This window comes from Nyctereutes procyonoides, unplaced genomic scaffold, assembly GCF_905146905.1.
Source record: "Nyctereutes procyonoides isolate TBG_1078 unplaced genomic scaffold, NYPRO_anot_genome, whole genome shotgun sequence".
NCBI classification, from domain to species: Eukaryota; Metazoa; Chordata; class Mammalia; order Carnivora; family Canidae; genus Nyctereutes; species Nyctereutes procyonoides.
The window spans coordinates 742886-761451 of NW_026575124.1; the positions used below are offsets into that span (position 1 = coordinate 742886).

The 18566-nt window shown below is 56.9% G+C and overlaps 2 protein-coding genes across 2 annotated transcripts; one reads left to right on the forward strand and one right to left on the reverse strand.

The window, feature by feature from the left end:
• The first annotated feature begins 2872 nt into the window (after positions 1 to 2872).
• TROAP (trophinin associated protein) lies at positions 2873 to 9411 on the forward strand. Its single transcript, XM_055337002.1, has 15 exons — positions 2873 to 2932; positions 3181 to 3335; positions 3440 to 3623; positions 4142 to 4299; positions 4419 to 4556; positions 4751 to 4833; positions 5324 to 5376; positions 5853 to 5965; positions 6904 to 7020; positions 7128 to 7211; positions 7314 to 7373; positions 7622 to 7756; positions 7918 to 8551; positions 8845 to 9038; positions 9254 to 9411. The coding sequence occupies exons 2-15, from the start codon at positions 3192 to 3194 to the stop codon at positions 9299 to 9301; spliced, it is 2145 nt and encodes a 714-aa protein (XP_055192977.1). The 5' UTR covers positions 2873 to 2932; positions 3181 to 3191; the 3' UTR covers positions 9302 to 9411.
• Positions 9412 to 10763: 1352 nt separating this feature from the next.
• On the reverse strand, positions 10764 to 13546 carry C1QL4 (complement C1q like 4). The gene is made up of 2 exons (XM_055336865.1): positions 13010 to 13546; positions 10764 to 10943 (listed from the first exon to the last, which is right to left on the reverse strand). The coding sequence occupies exons 1-2, from the start codon at positions 13544 to 13546 to the stop codon at positions 10764 to 10766; spliced, it is 717 nt and encodes a 238-aa protein (XP_055192840.1).
• Positions 13547 to 18566: the final 5020 nt, after the last annotated feature.

The window sequence follows — 18566 nt, forward strand, 5'->3', positions numbered from 1 at the left end:
GAAAGAAAGAAAGAAAGAAAAGACACGAACAGACATTTCTCCAAAGCAGACATACAAAGGGCCAACAGACACATGAAAAAAGCTCAACATTACTCGGCATCAGGGAAATACAAATCCAAACCACAATGAGACACCACCTTACACCAGTCAAAATGGTTAAAATTAGTCAGGAAAGAATAGATGTTGGCGAGGATGCGGAGAAAGGGGAACCCCCTACTCTGCTGGTGGGAATGCAAGCTGGTGCAGCCACTCTGGAAAACATTATGGAAGTTGCTCAAAAAGTTGAAAATAGGGCTACCCTATGACCCAGCAATTGCACTACTAGGGATTTACCCCAAAGATACAAATGTAGTGATCGGAAGGGGCACCTGCACCCCAATGATTATAGCAGCAATGTCCACAATAACCAAACTATGGAAAGAGCCCAGATGTCCATTGATAGGTGAATGGATAAAGAAGACGTAATATATATGTAATGGAATACTACTCAGCCACAAAAACATAAAACCTTCCATTTGCAATGACCTGGATGGAACTAGAGGGTATTATGCTAAGTGAAATATCATATGACAATTATCATATGATCTCACTCATATGTGGAATTTAAGAAACAAAACAGAGGATCATAAGGCAGGGGAGGAAAAAATAAAACAAGAGGGAGACAAACCATAAGAGACTCTTAATCAGGAAACAAACAGGGTTCCTGGAGGGGGGATGGGGTAATTGGGTGATGGAGATTAAGGAGGGCCTGTGATGTAATGACCACTGGGTGTTATATATGACTGATGAATCACTGAACCTCTGAAACTAATACACTATATGTTAATTAATTGAATTTAAATTAAGAAATACTTTTTAGGGGATCCCTGGGTGGCGCAGCGGTTTAGCGCCTGCCTTTGGCCCAGGGCGCGATCCTGGAGACCCGGGATCGAATCCCACGTCGGGCTCCCGGTGCATGGAGCCTGCTTCTCCCTCTGCCTGTGTCTCTGCCTCTCTCTCTCTCTCTCTCTGTATGACTATCGTAAATAAAATAAAAAAAAAATAAAAATAAAGAAATACTTTTTAAAAAGGCATTCCAGGTAGCGAGACTATAGAAGGCACATGACGAGTTTGAGGAACTGAAAGAGGCAGTGAAGTTGGAAAGCAGAGAACAAGGCGGGAATGGGAAAGAAGAACAGTCAAGGCACAGTGGTAACAGGACCAGATTTGCAGTTTTGGAAAGATTGCTCTAGCTGCCCTGTGGCGAAGGTATTAAAATGGAAAGCAAGAGGGGAATGGAGGGTGGGAGACTCTTCCAATCCTCTAGGCTAGGTTAGGGTGGATCAGGGTGTTGGTGGTGAAGAGGAAAAGAGTAAATGAGTCGTACAGATACGAAAGTAGTAAGAGTGAACGAGAGCATGTAAGGGAACCAAGGAGTTGAGAATACCTCCGGGTTCTTGGCCTGAGTAATAGAACCCGCTGTAGTCAGGGACAGTCCTACCAGAGTCCTGTACACTTGTAACCATCGCCACTTTCCCATCTTCCATTGGAGGTCACCCCTCCAGTCTAACCGGGATATTCTAGGTTCCCTCAGTTTCACACCCCTGCCTGCCAATAACAGTGACAGCCTCTTCTGTCTTCCATGCCTGTTGCGTGGAAGGAGTTCCAGTGACGCTGAGTCTGTGAAATGGAGACCACGCCTCACCAGGCTGTGAGGCTCCTGTGAGATGGTTGGGTTATTTATTTAAAATTTTGCTTATTTATTCATGAGAGACACAGAGAAAAGCAGAGACACAGGCAGAGGGAGAGGCAGGCTCCCTGCAGGCAGGGAGCCCGATGTGGGACTCGATCCTGGGAACCCTGGGATCACGACCTGAGCCAAAGGTTGATGATCAACGACTGGGCCACCCAGCCGTCCCTATTTATTATTATTTTTAAAGATTTTATTTATTTATTCATGAGAGACACAAAGAGAGAGAGGCAGAGACACAGGCAGAGGGAGAAGCAGGCTCCATGCAGGGGGCCCGATGTGGGACTCGATCCCGGGTCTCCTGGATCACGCCCTGGGCTGAAGGCAGGGGCTAAACCGCTGAGCCACCCGGGCTGCCCTGTTATTATTATTTTTAGAGATTTATTTATTTACTAGAGAGAGAGAGAGAGGGAGGGAGAATCAGGTTGGGGGGAAGCAGAGAGAGGGAGAGAAAGGAATCTCAAGGGGACTCTCCCCTCGGTGCAGAGCCCCACGTGGGGCTGGATCTCGCCACCCTGAGATCGTGACCTGGGCCAAAGTCAAGAGTCGGAAGCTTAAGCGGTTGAGCCCCCCCAAGTGCCCCAAAGATGGTTTATCGTCGTTGGGCTCAGCTCTATTGCCCCCAGCCCTCTCCGCCCGTTTGGAGGCGCTTCCTCCTCCCAGGCACCAAATGGAAAAGACGTTTCCTCTACGCGTCTGGAGCTGCGTCCCCTGAGCTCGCGCCGCGCTCGGGTCAGTCGGGTGTGGGGTCGCGCCCGCCGCCGGCGCCCTCGGCCTCCCCCAGCACCGCCCGCCCATCCCGCACAGCCTGGACCGCTCCTGCTCCGAGCAGTCCCGAGACCTCGCGAGAGTTGGCAGCGCCCGTTGTGGCCGGGACTCGGAGAGCCACGCCTTCCCAACCTCAGAATGCCCGCCCCTTTTCTCTTTTCCCGCCCCCTCCCCGCGCTCCGCTCTCCGATTGGTTGGCTGAGTCGGGTCAGTTTTTTCCTGGCCGGAGAACGGCTCGACCACCAGTCCTTCTTCTGGCCCCGCCTCCGGAGCCCGTGGATTGGGCAGCTCAGCCAGGTGTCACGCGCCTCCGGGGAGCGCAGAAGAGCCAATCAGGGGCTTGGCGTATTTTACAAACTGGGGAAGTAGCTGCTGCTGAAGCCAGTCAAGAAAGAGCGAATGAAATCGGGGTGAGCCGCGGTGGCTCCGAGGAAGGTGCGGCATGGAGATCGTAGAGGGAATGGGGGCTGCGGGGCTCATAGGGAGGAGAGGCGGCTCGGGGTCCTGGAGCCGAAGAGTAGAGTCGGGGTATCTGGAGGGAGCGGCTTCCTGCAGCGGCCTTGGAGCATCGGGTCTTCTGGGCGCATGGGTTTGGGCGGAGGTGGGAGCTTCAGGAAGGTCGGAACTGATGCTTCGAACTGGCTGACCTTTGACCTGAGGTCCTGTTTCCCTCCCCATCTCAGCTGTAGCAGTCATGCCCACCCTCCAAGCCACGAAGGATCCGCTCCCCAGGGGCGTATCTCCCACCCCTAGCAAGATTCCCGTACGCTCTCAGAGACGCCCGCCTCTCCCCACAGTCAAATCCTGCGTCCTGGACCAGGAGAACCAAGATCCAAAGGTAAGAGGGGGTCTGTGGGTGAAGACAGTAGCTGCAAGGAGACAGCTCATGCCACCAATGCGCCCCAAAGCTGAGCCCCAGCCTTTTGTCCTCCCCTCCCCCAGAGATTGGTGCAGAAGCTCAGTATTCAATGCCCTGTCGACTCAGCAGGCCCCAGGCCGAAAGTCACACATCAAACAGAGAAATCAGAGAGATCACTGGGGAGCACTCAGCTCCGGAACCCCTTGGAGGAACTGAGGCCTAGCCCTGGGGGACAGAATGTGGGGCCTAAGCCTCCTCCCCAGACAGGTACCCTTTGGAGGCTTGAAAACACAGTCTCCTTGTGTGGATGTGGGGGAAGGGGATGATGCTTCCAGTGGGATTTGGGAGCTTTCCACTAACCTGGTCTCCTGCCTGCTCTGAATCCTGCATGCTGCTCCTGGTAAACTGTCTACTCCTGGAAGCCCTCTCTTTCCTTTAGCAAAATGTCATCTCTCCTAGAGCCCTTCCAGCCCCCTTAGTCACAATCATTTGCTCTGTGTTCTAATACTTGGCAATACTTCTTTTATAACACATCCATCCATGCTTTGGCTTGAGCCTGTCACCTCACTCTAGTTTGTTGGTAACTTCCCGAGGCTGGGGGGTTTCTCATTCCTCTCTGAGCCCCAGTGCCTAGGATCGTGTCTTACATAAAGTTCCATGAACTTGGTGAACTGAGTTCAATAATATGAGTCTCTTCAGCTCACTCTTGCACCACAAGGTGACTGCTGACTCTTCAGCCTTCCTCCTTCCTGTTCCTTTTCACCTTTCCTTCTCTTCTCTTGCAGAGGCTCCAGGGACTGTAGAGTTTGTGGCTGACCCTGCAGCCCTGGCCACCATCCTGTCAGGTGAGGGGGTGAAGAGTTGTCTTCTGGGGCATCAGCCAAGTCTGGCTCAGAGAATACTGATTCGAGGGAGCCAAGGAGGCACCACCCGTAGGGGCCAGGTAATAAAATAGGCTATGAGGAAGGATAGAGGTCCTTAGGGCTGAGGACAGAACAGTGGCTGGTGTGGGCCAAGGAGGGAGTCCTGAGCTTGGGCTAATAGCCTCTTTTGTGGTGTCAGGGTGCCCGGGCTTCTGCATATTTAGCCCCTAGAACCCCTGCCCACCGACTGGACCCTACCAGGGCTTCCTGCTTCTCGAGGCTGGAGGGACCAGGACCTCGCAGCCGGACCTTGTGTTCTCAGAGGCTAGAGGCTCTGGTGAGTGCCCTTGAGGAGCTGATGATGCTCAGTGCTTCTGGGAGCTCCTCCCTGGGACAAAACTGGGCCTTAGGAGGGAAGATACCTCCTGACGAGCCAGAGGGGTTGTGGAGGCTGATGGGGCTGATGGTGAGGCCTGAAGCTTCAGAGCCCACCTCTGACTCTGCTTTTTTCCTCTTGCTCCCGTGGGTCAGATTCCACCTTCAGGACCTTCCTTTCATCCCTCTACTCACCCCAGTTTCCAGGAGCTGAGAAGAGTGACAGGTGGCAGCAGCCGGTGAGGGGGGAAAGGATCATTTGGAAGAGAATGATCCAGTGTCTGATTCAGGGTTCTTTCCAGTAGCTTTAGGACTTCCTAGCAACCCAGGAGGGGAAGGGGGAAATATGTGTCTGCCCAGGCTGAACCCTTGGAATAGGGTTCAGGCCTCTATGGCCAACCTTCGGTATGACATCAGTTTTTTCAGGTTGTGGGGGAAGAAGAAACAGAAATGAGAAATGCTATCTCTTTTGTTTAGTGGCTAGAGCATAGATGATGGCAATGAATGGGATTTGGGTTTGACTCCTAATTCTCAGCACTTACTAGTGTAAGCTTGCCTTACCCCCCAGGTTTCAGGTTCTTTCATCTGTCAGATGAGGATAATTCTTGTTATTGTTAGAGATTGTTGCACAAAGACTTACATGAGATGATGTTTGTAAAGCACTTAGCAAAGTGCCCAGCTCATACTTGGTACTCAGTGACTGCTAGTTGCTGTCCTTATTGTCATCAGGACTTCGGTGAGCCAGACCTCAGGATTGCTCCTGGAGACCCCAGTCCAGCCTGGTGAGTGTGTCCGGCCATGGGAAGAAGACAGGAGTAGGTGGACTGCCTAAAGTTGGGAGCAAGACAGGAGAAAGCTCAGCAGCTGGGGAAGGCTGCACGAGGGGAAGGCCATGTCGGAAGGAGCCACAAAGGAAGGGATCCTGATAGGCTAGAGGTTGCCCCGTTGCACTTGTGTCAAAGGAGGTGGTCCCCACTTCAACCCTTTCTCTGCCACTTTCTATAAGATTTACCTTCCACTCACTGTTCTGTTCTCAGCCCTAAGGACCCTCATCACCCCCTTAGCCCACTTGGGGCGTTCTGATTAATAAGTGATTACTGAGATAGTGCTGGGCTCCAAGGGGATGCTGGATGGGTCCCCACCTCGATGGTACAGTGGGGGCTGTCAAACTGGCATACCCTCTCTGGAGGTTGCAAAACCCTGTGCCAGACAGTGGTGTGTGTTCTAGCACTACAGCAAACTTCCTGTCTCCTTCTAGCTCCCTCTCTTCCTGAAGGAGAACATGAAGTTGTTACTCGCTCAGATGAAGGAGGAGGGGGCCCCCTAGGTCTGGCCAAACGGGTACCATTAAGAGAGAGAACCCGCACCGGGGTGAGATGTGACCCTTCTGGGATGGGGAGGTGGCAGGGGAGATGTTTGGGGGAATTCTCTGGCACCAGCCAGCACCAGAGGATTGTGGGTGGGCCTTGGGATGTTAATTGAGTCTGTGTTTGCCCCATGGGCCCAAGGTCTGTCCAGAGTAGGACTAGCCTCTGTTTACCAGCTGTCTGGAACCTGGGGCTAAGAGGTCATGGTCTGGTATAGATTTGTATCACGCATCAGATCAGTGCAGAGAGTGAGGCGGATCTGACATTCATTGACTCTACAAGTGTTTATCGACCAGTTACTGTGTGCCAAGCGGTACTCTAGGTTCTAGATATATAGTAGTAAATAAATTCACATTCTAGAAGGGAGAGACAAAAAAATAAGCCTGTATGTAAAATATATAGCGTGTTAGGTGCTGATGAATTAAAAAAAAAAAAAAAAGTAGACACCGAAGGGGGTTGGGATGTAGGGGAGGGGGTATTTTGATTTCAAATAGATTGGTCAGGGAAATCTTACTGAGAAGACGACATTTAAGTGAAGACTGAAAGGAGTTGGGGAGGTGAACTGTGCAGAGATCTGGGGAAAGAAGGGTCCAGGCCAAGGGAATTGCAGATGCAAAGGCCCTGACATGAGAATGTGCCTCGTGTGTTTAAGGATCAGCAGAAAGGAGACCCCAGCCAGGCTGGAGCAGAATAAGGAGGACAGCAGGAAGTGAGCTTAGGGTGATGGCAAGATCAGATTCCATTAGGATTTATAAACCCGCATGAGGCCTTGGCTTTTATTTGAAATGCGTGGCCTTCCGCTGGGAGGGGCGATGCTGGGAGGGGCGATGAACGGGGGAGAGGCAGGATTTGAGTCTTCAAAGAATCACCCTGGCTGCCCTAATGAGGAGACTAGGAATGCAGAGGGCGGTGATCACTCTTCTACCTTGTTCCTCCCCACAGGACACCAGTGCCTCCCACCTGATACCCTCCCCTGGCCATGGGGGGCCACCTTCCTTCAGCCATCCATCGCCCTTTGGACGGGCTCAGCGCATACCCTCTCCTGGCCCTTCCGTTTTAGTTTGTATCCACCACTCCTGGGGGCTGGGCGAGGGCACAATAGTCTGGCTGGGATCCCTGCCAGGTCTGGGTTTTGCTCCCGCTCAGCCATCCTTCTCTCTCCCCAGACCTCGTATTCAGTGTTGCGGAGTCTTGCCATTCGTCCCCAAACCCAGTTCACGCCTATCCTGTCGGGCCCCAGAGTTCAACAGGTAAGAGGGAGCAGGGAAGTAGCTGACCTCCTGGCCCCGGGTGGGCAGGGAGGAAGGGAATGGATGGGTGGGGAGAGTGATGCCGTCTCACTTCTGTCCCAGGCCCCGTGTTTGACTGGCCTGTCCCCTCAGTCATGTCCTGAAGAGCCTGCCCTGCCCTGGGTAAGTGCCTGAAGCCTTTCCCTGCTGGCATCCTTCGCTGGGTCCTGTTGGCCTGAGCCCAGCAATCGGAGGCAGGTGGGCTCTCTTGGAAGCCCCCCAACCCAGCCTGCTCCTCTGCCGGCTCTCCTAATCTACGTTCAGGGCCTCTCGGCTAACCTGACCCCTTCCTCCTGAGGGTGGCATCAGATTGATCCTCTTCCTGCCCTGGACTGGCTTCCTCACAGAACCCCTGTCCTCCCATGTGGCAGGAGCAGATTGCAGTCCGGTTATTTGACCAGGAGAGCTGTAGGAAGGTGCAGGAGGGGCCTGGGAACCCTCCTGTGGCAACTCCTCCTGGACCCCACCCTGGTACAACCCCCACGCTCCAAGAGCTGAAGCTGCAGGTGCGTCCGTGTGGGTGACAGCCTTGACTTGGCTGATCAGCAGTGACAGAGCTGGGAAGAGGACACAGGCGGAGAGGAGAGTGCGGGAACAGGACCGTGTGGGCAGACAGTGGAACCCAAACACCTTGACATCACCCTGTGTACTCTTCTCCTACCCACAGCGCATCAATATCCTGCAGCAGCTGTTGCGACAGGAGGTAGAAGGGCTTGCTGGGGACAAGTGTGCCCCCCATAATGGAGGCTCCTCTCTGGATATGGTTGAACTTCAGCCCCTGCTGGCTGAGGTTTCTAGAACCCTGAATGCCCTGGAGCATAATGCAGGGGACTTACACCTTCCTGGACTGTCACAGCACTCTGAACTACCAGAGCCCTGCCTTCCAGAGGAGTGTGAGGAACCACAGCCCTGCCCGGAAGCAAAGCTGGAGATAGCTCAGTCCTGCCCTCCAGCAGAGCCAGGGCCCCCAGAGTCCAGCCATAGGAGGGAGCCTGGGATGCCAGGACCCTCTGCCCAGGAAGAGCCTGAGGTATCAGAGCCCTGCCCTCCAGTAGAGCCTGGATGCCTTCAGGTAGACTCCCACAGGCAGATTGGACTCCTAGAGGCCTCCCCTAGGATAGAGCCTGGGGCATCAGAGGCCGGCCCCCTGGAACCTAGAAGTCCAGAGGCCAGCCCACAGCCTTGCTGCCGGCAGTGGACTCCAGCCACCACCAGCCTGACCTTCTCCTCCCAACGCCCACTTTGTGCCAGCCCCCCTATTCACTCACTCCAGTCTCTGAGGCCGCCAACAGGCCAGGCAGGTAAGGAGTTGGTCAGAAGGGCTTGTGAACAAAGGAGATCCTCATCTCTCACTGGGAGCGGGGCCCCTTCCTTGCACCAGGTGGTTCCAGGCATTTCTTTCCTCCACCTGCCCTCGCTCCCCCCCCCCCCCAGCCTGGCACTCTTTCAGAAAGAAGGGAGGAGTTGCACCTCCAGCTCTAATGTGCTCCTAATTGTCTTGGCCCCTGGTTGGGGGAGTGGGAGAGGGCAGTAGATGGTGGGAGTATAGGACTCCAGAGCCTGCCCTGAAGTCTCCTTGGCCTTCGGCCCTCAGGTCCCAGCAGTCTTGCCCCTCGAACCCTGGCCCTGAGGCAGCGCCTCAAAGCATGTCTGACTGCCATCCACTGCTTCCACGAGGCCCGCCTGGATGATGAATGTGCCTTCTACACCAGCCGAGCCCCACCCTCAGGCTCCCCCCGGGTCTGCACCAACCCTGTGGCCACGCTGCTTGAATGGCAGGATGCCCTGGTGAGCACCCCTGTCCGTAGCCAGGCTGTGCCTGCCCAGCGCACCTCCAGAAAACACGGTGGTTTGGGGGAGGGGGAGGAGGCCTGGGCAGGGGGGCAGAGGCGGGGGTGGGGGTGGGGGAGGCGGCACCGGCCTCTACTTCTTTGCAGAGGTCAGTGGGGAAGGGTTGGCTACAGTTCAAGGATTGCTGCGCTGACAGTCTTCTCCCTCTCCAGTGTTTTATTCCAGTTGGTCCTGCTGCCCCACAGGACTCTCTGTCATGATGCATCCACCTCCTGCCCTGCCTTGCCCCTTCCTTTTTAGCCTTTATTTATTGTCCACCCCAGGAGACTGGGAGCTGATACCCTTTATCCTTCAATAAAGTTTCTAAAGTGTCCAAATGTCAGTTTCCCTCTGGGCTGATCTAGGTCAGCCGGAGCTGTTGCTCTCCAGCTGCCCACACGGTGGCAGTGTCCCCCAGCTTAGAAGCAGGCCCTCGGCTCTCCGGATTCCCCAGGAGCTGTCCTAAAGGGACATCCCACTCCTGCCCACCCCACCCTCAGCAAGCTCTGTGACTGTGTGTGTGTGTGTGTGTGTGCGCGGGGGTGTGGGGGGTGGCAAATCTGAACCTTTAAGGACCTGCTCTTCTTGCTTTTTGAGATCAATGCCACTCCCAGGAGCCATCAGCAACGGCCCTCATCCCCTAGGGTCCTCTTTTCACAACTCCCCCGCATCACGCCTAAAGCAGAAGCACCAGACCCCTATCTCTGGAATCCTCCCTTGTTCATGTCATTCTGGCTGGCGTCTCCCTACAGCACAGGCCTCAAAGCTCTCCTGAAGCTGATACTCCTCCCTTTCCATATCAGAGTAGAAGCCCTGGGCTACTCCCCTCCTCTTCTCCCCCCAGAGACAGGCCTTGCCAGGAATAAGTAAACCTTTGCCTCTGGCAGAGAGACTGGTAAGGCGAGAGAGTCCTTGAGAGGAGTGAGGGAAAGGGTCAGCTGTTTCCTCCCACTCTGAACCCAGTTAAGAAGCACACACATTCTCCAACTTCACTTTATTGGAAGAGGCCACAGCAGCTGTAGCCCTAGGGCCTAGGCAGGATGGGGGTGAAATGGGGACTGTACAGAATGCGTTTCAAATGCTAGGAAAGAATTCACTGGTCCCTCCAGTTCACAGGAAGGCTGCTAGGCCAGAGCCTGGAGCCCGAAATCGGAGATGAAGGGAGGAGAGGATGGTAAGAGAAAGTAGTGGTGACAGAGGACCAGCGCCAGCCAGATGTTTCCTCTCCTCCCACCTAGATGGGCTCCTGTTTCTGCTCTCCACCCCCCCCCCCCAGCGCTTCCAACTGCACACGCGCGCGCACACGCACACACACACCACACGACCACCACCAAATACTGCCAGGGCTTGCTTTCCGCTTGCAGCTCCGGGCAGTGGAGCTGTTCCCCAGCTCCCGGCGGTAGGGGGGCCCGACCCCCGCCCCTCTCCGCCCGGCTCGCCCAGGCGCGCGCTCGCTCGGACGCCGGGGTCCCTTCCCGGGCCGCTCTGCTCCCCCTGCCCCAGCCGCTCCGACTCCGGAGCGCGGGGAGTCCCCCCAGCAAGGCCGCCTCCGGGAGCGGGAGGGTCCGCCCCACCGCCAGGCTCTCGAAGGACCGGGTGGCGCCTTGGGTGGGGTCGGCTGAAGGCGGGTGACGAGGGGAGCGAGGGCGGGGGGCGACGGGGGCGCGGGGGGTGGGGCCCTGCTCAGTCCGGGTAGATGATGAAGCCGGAGAAGGTGCTGTACTTGTTGGTGTTGCCGCCGTGCACCTTCCCGCCGTCCAGCTTGATGAAGACTTCGTCGCCCACGTCCAGGTGCAGGATGACGCTGTTGCTGGCGTAGTCGTAGTTCTGGTCGGCGTCCTGAGCAATGGCGCTGGCCCGGACCTAGCGGGGAGAACCGGACGGGCCGCTCACGCCCTGGGCGGGACTGGGGTGGCGGGGGCTTCGGCGGAGGCGGCGCCAGGGTAGCAGGCTGCAGGGGCTGGGAGGACCGGAGGCAGCGGGGCGCTGAGCCAGGCCCTGCCCTTCACTAGCTGTGCGACTCGGCAAGCTGGGAGGTAAGGATGGAGCCGACCGCATACGGTCGTCGGTCGTCGGGACTGAATGAGTTACTATACGTGAAGGGTGTCAGAACAGCGCTTTGCGCCTAAAAAACCCTATACAGCGTTTGCTGTCATCACTTGAACAATAAGATTAGCCTGTGGGATAATTTCTGAGATTTCTGAACCCGCTCTGACCTCCTAAACTTTCATTCCCTTCCCTCAGTGATAGGGCACAGGTGTGTCTGTAGTAGGCAAGCAAGGGTGCGGGCCACGGCAAGGTGCAATGATGCATTCTGGCCTCTGGGTGCCCTTTCCCCTTCCAGCGCCCACTGGCGCCACGACATGGAGGTCGCCTTCCTCCCCAACAGGTAACCCCTTCTTCCCTCTGGCCTCTCTGCTGGTCTCCTCCGGCCTCCAGCCCCTTCCCCACCCCTCCTCTTCCCGTCCCGCGGGGGCTGGTTATTAACTCATTAATTATTCATCATTATTCTAATCACTATTTACCGTCCCCAGGGCCGCAGCGCCCGCGCCGCGGAATACAGAGTGGGGAGCTGCGCCGCCCCCGCCCCCTCAGGAACCGGCACAGTCTAGATAGACACTCGCCCCCTCCTCCTGCTCAGATGCCCTGCATAGACCACACACACCTACTCAGTGCCACATGCACACAGACACTGCTCTATTCTCACACCTTCGCACCCGGCACCCACAGACACACTCGCATCACGCACACGCTCCCTTACACGAATACAGCTCTCCCATACAGACACGCACACTCTCTTTCCTTGGGTTCCTGGGGGGCGGCCCTACTGGGAGGAGACCCCAATGCAGTGCCTGCTAGTCCTGGAGCAGGAGCGTGCTGCAGCCATAGCAGAGCCAGGGTTCGGACCTCCAGGACCAGCAGGCCTGATGTGCCACGGTCAACACCACCCCACCCTGCCAGGCATTCAGAGGTCACCACTTTGCCCCAATCTTACACCCTGCGGCTTGTGGGGCCCAAGCGCCTCCCCCAACTCCCAGCCCTGCGGCCTCCCCTTCCCTCTCTGCGGGTCCCAGTCCTCCAACTGAGTCCTTGGAGCTATTCCCCCAAGCCAAGGTGGCAGTGACTACAACTCTGACCAGAAGCCAGAGGTTGCCAGGGAAGACGTGGGGCCTCTGGAACTAGTCCAAAGCTTCCACTTTATCTGTCCTTTGCCTCTTCCCCCCTCCAAACCCCTTTCATCACGCCGCCTGTCTGGCCGGTGAACTGCCACACGATTTCCACCTCTGCCTCCCTACTCAGTATTAGCTAAGGGTAAGGCCAGCTCTGGTATTGGTCCCGGCCGCTGGGCGAGTGTTGTCTTTTTTACCCCCCCTTTTTTTTCTTTTTTACCCTTTACTCGAAAATCCAAGCCCCCACATGAGAACAGCTGCGGACTGCCCAGTGCCAGAGACCTGGATTCCATTCTAATTCAAAGGAGCCAGACTCCAGGTAACTCGCCCATCATGATGCTGAGGAACCCAAAAGCCAGGAGGGCTGCCTCAGAAATGAGGGTGGGCCAAGACAGGAGGAGAAAAGACGCTAACTGGCAGGGTGAGACAGCAAAGAAGTTTTGGTGTGGGGCTGCCTATAGTTGGATGTGAGGTTGGCAGCTGTAGAGGCGTTAAGCTCTGAGTCCCCAATTCTGATTCTGACACCATTCCTAAGGCTCCGGAGACCCTGGGCAGGTCATTTCCTGTCTCTGGTCCCAATTCCTCCTCCTCCAAATCGGCTAAATGAACCGATTTCTACGATCTTGGCAGCCCGGCCTTTCTGGACTCAGTGACGCCGTTAGGGGAGGGATTCGAACGCAGCCCTCCAGCGTAACGAGTGCAGGGAGATTTGGAGGCTCCCGGGTCTGCGCGGGGCCGGGCGGGGGGAGGGCACCTCACCTGTCCGTTCTTCATCAGGTCGGCCCACATGCTGGTGCCGTCACCGCCGCGCATGAGCACATGGTAAGCGAAGAAGTAGACCCCCGGCATGGGGCAGGTGAACTTGCCGCTGGCCGCCTCGTAAGCGTTCCCGACGTTGGTCACCACGTCGTCGAAGCGCAACACCTCGTAACCTTCGTGCGGCCGCCGCAGGCCCGCGTAGAAGGCGATGCGAGGCACGTAGCCGGCAGGGGGCGCCACCCCGCCGGGGCCCGGGCCGGGAGGACCCGGGGGACCCGGCCTGCCCGGCTCTCCCGGAGGCCCTCTGGGCCCGGGGGGGCCCGGGGGCCCTCGCAGACCTGCCTTGCCGCGCCGGCCCACCTCTCCCTTGGCGCCGGGAGGGAAGGGGGGCACGGAGGCGGGAGCGCCGTCGGGTCCGGGGCCTCGCGGCCCGTGGGGGTCGCACACCATGCGGCAGCGACCCAGCATCTCGTAGTGCGCCGGCCCGCGGGAGCTGTGCACCAGCAGCGGAATGGCCACCAGCAGCAGCAGCACCATGGCCACCCCGACGGCCGCGCCCGCCACCCGCTTGCGGCGGCTCAGCCGCGACGCGGCCAGGGCCAGCAGGTCCTCCTCACTCTTGGGCGCAATGGCGGCGGAGGCCCGGGGCTCTCCGCGGGCCCCGGAGGCGGTGGCCGGGCTCGGGCCTGGGTCGGGCCCCCCCCGACGGCTGCGCCCGGGCCCCCCCGCCCCTGCGGGCTCCCGCCTCAGCGGTGCCGTTCCCCAAACCTTCCGTCAAGGCGGAGGTTCCCGCGGTGAGTTGGGCCAGGGGGCTCCCGACGGCTCGAACCCGTGGTCCTCTATTACCCTCCTGTTCAGCCTAACGTTCCCGGGCGCCTGGGATCCGCGGCTTCGCGGACGGCGGGCTTCTCACGGACCTAGGATGCCTGCTCTCCGGGCAGCTGCTCTCTCCAGGATGGCGGCGCTGGGTCCCCGGCTACCCAGACGGATCGCCCCCGGCCGGCCGGCGCGGGGGACTACTCAGCGCTCTGGACGTCCCGGGCTCGGCGCTGCGGGTGGCGCCCACCGGACGCGACCTCCTGGGAGGTTTGCGCTCCGGCTCGGCTCTCGGCGAGCACTGACGCACCTTTCCACCCCGGCCGCGGCCCCAGCCCCTGCTGGAGCCCCGGCCCCGCGTCTCTCTCCAGCGAGCGCGCTCCCTCTCTGCGTCCCTAACCTTCCTCCCCTCCCTCCCCGGCGGCAGTGCGGGTGGTGTGAGCCGCTGCGCGGCGGGAGCCTCTATAAGCGGCCCGGGGCGGAGCGACCCCTGGCGCCCAGAGTGGGAAGCGCGGGGGCGGGGCAGGCGGAGCCCCCCCCCCCCGCATCCCCCCCGCCACCCCCCCAGCTTCTCGGTTCCTGCCTGTTCCGAGACGATTCTGCAGGGATTCATTGCCCCTACCCTATCCTTACTTTCACCCCACCCTGAGTTTGGTGTTCCCAGAGCCCGGAGGAAGCCGGATATAGATATGGGATAAAAAGGGGTCGAGATATACACACAGAAAGGAGACAGAGGTGGATTCCAGAGCTAAAAAGCGGCCCCCTCACCAAAAGAAAAGCCCACAAACAAACAAGAAGGGGGATAAAAGATAGAAATTCACCACCGCACTCCCCTCAGTGCCGTGACCCAATAACAAACGGTAAAGGCTTCAACGAGTACATGTTGGCCTGAACTGGAAAAGGCAAATTTCCAGCCACCCCCAACCTCGACCCCCGATGTTGGGGGGCGCAGAGCAGCGGAGAGAGTGAGGGAACGAGAGGGAAATCAGATCAGCCTGGGGGAGTGAGCAGGAAACAGACAGGAAAGCAAAGAAGGAACGACAGAGAAATCAGAGAGACAGAAAACCAGATAGAGACGCAGAGACAGAGACAAAGCTTCGAGAAGAGACTGACAGGCCCAGAGGGGGAGAGGGAGAGACAGAGACAGAGAGAGAGAGACAGCAGCCGAGACAGGTTGACAGATCGAGAGAGAAATGTAAATGGCGCGCTGCAGAGAGACACCCAGGTCCGTGTTCGGACTCCAATGTGACATATCAACTGTGGGGAAGATGCGGGGGCGGGGCGGTTCTTCCAACGGAGTGGTAGGCTCTGGGTCTGTGCATTGTGACAGTGCTGGCAAGTGTGGCGAGGCCGTGGGGCCCTGGCCTTGTGTGTTTCTGGGTGAGTGGGACTGTGGATTGTGTGTTGTCTTTGTGCGTGTATGTGTGTGAGGGCTGTTTGAAGGGAGGTGTTTGTATTTTGCTTCCTCTTAGTTCCTAAATGTGGGGCCCCACAGATACCATCTCTCCTATCTTAGGACTGAAGAGTAGAGAATCTACTGGGGGGGGGGACTCAGAAAGCAACTGGAGTCTCTTGCCCTGCCCTGCCCAGGCCCACACCACCCCTGCCAGGGTCCCAGACCTTGTCCGACCCCAGCATCTCTCCCTCTTTCCCTTTCTCAAAAAATCTGTGGTCAGAAGGAAATGCAAAGAAGTTGGACGCCCCCCCCCCCCTAATAAATGTTTGAGGGAGGGATTTGAAGTCAGTTATGCAAATCAACACAACGAAAATGCAGATTAAATGCTGGGCACCCTCCTGTGAGAGGTGACTGTTTCTGTCATTCCCAGCAACCAAGAGGGGACACAAGCTTTGATGGATCCCTCTCTGTGAGGGGTCAGGGTCCAGGAAAAAAGCCAAGTGCCTGCATCCTTCCTTCAGGTCTGTCTGGCACCTCTGGAGGAAATTTCTTGCTCACAAGGGACCCCAGGACCAGAGGTTTGGAAAGGGGGGTTTTGCCAGGACTGGCAAAACTGGGGATGTTTGGAGACCCTGGGGGTGGACAGCTGCAAAGGACCTCTGATTGACTAGGATAAGTCAGAAATGTAATATATAGGAATAAGTTGTGCAAAATGGAGGGTACAGGGCACACCAGGGCATGATTATTGCGTGGAAGGTGATTCCCTTCATCTTGTTTTCTGTACCCTTTTCGTGCACCTCCCAGCCCATAATGGTGCAGGAAGAAATAGGTTGCTGAAGCTGGACCGATTTGGAGGGAGGCCCCTACATGCTTGAAAGGGTTGGGAGAGAAAGGATTGGCAGTCAGTGGGGGAGGGGCCTCCTCCTCCAACCATAAATACAAATTTTATTCAAGGTCTTTGTCGCCATTTGTCTTCCTGGGGGGGGGGGTGGCTGAGGGCCATGTCGGCCCCGTGCATGTCTAATTCCTGAACGGCTCCCCCAGGCTGGATGATGGATGGATCAGAGAGGAGAGAGCAGGCCAGGTCTCACGCTGGCCTACCCTGACCGTCCTCAAACCCCAAAGTCCCCAGGTCCTGCCACCCCTCTCCTGCCTCCTCCCCCCACCCGTGCCCTCCCTCCGCTGACCAGAGGCCCTCACTTCTCAGCCCCACTCCCCGCCCCACTCCTACTCACCGAGGCCCTCTTTCTGAGCCCCTCACCTCAGCCCCTTTCAGGTCCCAGCCCTCTTCTCTCAGGAGCGTCCCTTCTCCCGTCCCCAGCCCAGGCTGTGAGCTGCGGTGACCAGCAGGGCTGCAGGCGGCAGCGGGTCTGTGTGGTGGGGGGGCCGCGGGGGGGAGCAGGCTTGGCTCACAGGGAGCTGAGGGGCCAGCTCCATGAATTTATTCATGTTCTGTTGCTCTTTCCCCACGCTCTGGAATGAAGCTGCCAGCTCACCAGGTCCTTATTGCTTCCCCTGCAGCTGTCACATTCGGCCGACGGAGGACCTGGGTAGGGTCAAGGCCAGCCAGTGCTCCTGGGGCCAGAAGCCAAGAGTCTGGGCTCAAGAGGAAATGCTGAGGGCCAGGCTGGGGTCTGGGACCACTTATCCAGAGCTCCTCAGGCAGCCAAACTGGGAGGTCCCAGGGAGGTGAAGAGGTTAGGAACGGGGAAGTAGGCAGAGAAGAGTGTGCTGCAGGGCAGGGCAAGGGCAGTCGAGGTGGGGACGAGTCTGGTGGGTGAAGGGGAGGGGAAAGGAGGCCTTTAAAATGTCCCCTACACTCCCCTCTTTCAAAGCACAGCCCAGGGGTGCCTGGCTGGGTCAGTCCGAGGAGCATGCGACTCTTGATCTTGGGGTTGTGGGTTCAAGGCCCACTTGGGCGTAGAGCTTACTTAAAAATAAATAAAATAAAAGCACAGCCCAGTCTGAATCCTACCTTAACCTCCACCCTTGACTGCACTAACTGTGACCCTAATCCCAAATTATACACTTGGCTCCTCTCCAATCCTAAAATGAATCCTAACTCCATAACCTGAGCCCAAATGGAACACACCTCTTGTCTGTCTTGTCCTGGAACCCAGGGGTCTCCCAAGAATTTCCCCCTGAGTTTAAAGCCGGGTGTGTGTCAGAGTTCTGAGGACCAGACTTTGGATTAGCATGTGATTAGCATATTATTTGCATGTGATATGTGCCTTCTACTCTGAAGAAGTTTTTGTGTTAAAATTTTATGAAGTCTAGTGGAAAGGTCCTGGCTCCTTGAAGGTTTTCTCTTTTGTTCCTTCTCCCACACTCCTCCTCACTGACCCAGACCCCCTCAAGGGAAGAAGAGGAGTGAGGAGATGAGCAAGAGAGGGCTCATGGGAGGAAAGATCCTCGCCAAATGACCTGTCCCTGTCACTAGCAGGGGAACCTCCACAAGCTCCAGTTTCTTCACTTATAAGAGGAGAGGAACCCACTGACTGATGTCACACTAAGATCTAAGAAAGCACTTTTGTTTTCTTGCACTCTCACCTTTCTCACTTTTCAGGGTAATTCCTAATGTGGCCCCCACCCCCTCACACACACTGGGGCTTCCAGCTCCCACATGTAAGAGCCTTCAGAACTGGAAGCAACCTGGGTTGCCTGGTACCAGACCCCTGGTATGAAGAGAAAGGAACTTTGCCCGCCTGAGAAGACAGGGGATAACATGGAAAGGGAAATTATAAAATTGAGTGCTTGCTGTATTTTAGGGCTTTTTATGTAAGTTCTTTTTTTTTCTTTTCTTTTTTATTTATTTATTCAAGACACACACACACACACACACACACACACACACAGAGAAGCAGAGGCAGAGGCAGAGGGAGAAGCAGGCTCCATGCAGGGAGCCTGACGTGGGACTCGATGCTGGGTCTCCAGGATCATACCCCAGGCCGAAGGTGGTGCTAAACCACTAGGCCATCGGGGCTGCCCTTTTTACGTAAGTTCTTACTGCATCCTCACAGAACCCCTGAGAGGTGAATATATGGTCTCCATTTTACAGATGAGGAAACAGCTCAGAAAGGAGACATGGATTGTCCCCTGTCACCCTGTAAGCGGCAGCCCTGGAACTAGAGTTCTGATCTCAGTGCCCTGGAGAAGAGAAATGTGGCAGAGGCAGTGGAAGGGTGAGAGAAGCAGGGCAGGAGTGGGGAGCAAGATGTGGACGGGTCTCAGGGGACACCTGTGTGCATCAGGCCACCAGGGCTGGGCCCTGGCTGGGGGTCCCTCATCCCGCACCCCAGCGCCGGGGAGCCTGACACACAACAGGTGCTCGATTGTTGGCCAGCG

Bases quoted from the DNA above. Each gene is read 5' to 3' on its own strand.
- C1QL4 (XM_055336865.1), bottom strand. From the start codon at position 13,546: ATGGTGCTGCTGCTGCTGGTGGCCATTCCGCTGCTGGTGCACAGCTCC. The intron at 10,944-13,009 runs GTGAGGTGCCCT...TCTCCCCGCTAG, and splicing joins ACCTGATGAAGAACGGACAG to GTCCGGGCCAGCGCCATTGC.
- TROAP (XM_055337002.1), top strand. From the start codon at position 3,192: ATGCCCACCCTCCAAGCCACGAAGGATCCGCTCCCCAGGGGCGTATCT. The intron at 5,966-6,903 runs GTGAGATGTGAC...TCCTCCCCACAG, and splicing joins GAGAGAGAACCCGCACCGGG to GACACCAGTGCCTCCCACCT. The intron at 7,374-7,621 runs GTAAGTGCCTGA...CCCATGTGGCAG, and splicing joins AAGAGCCTGCCCTGCCCTGG to GAGCAGATTGCAGTCCGGTT.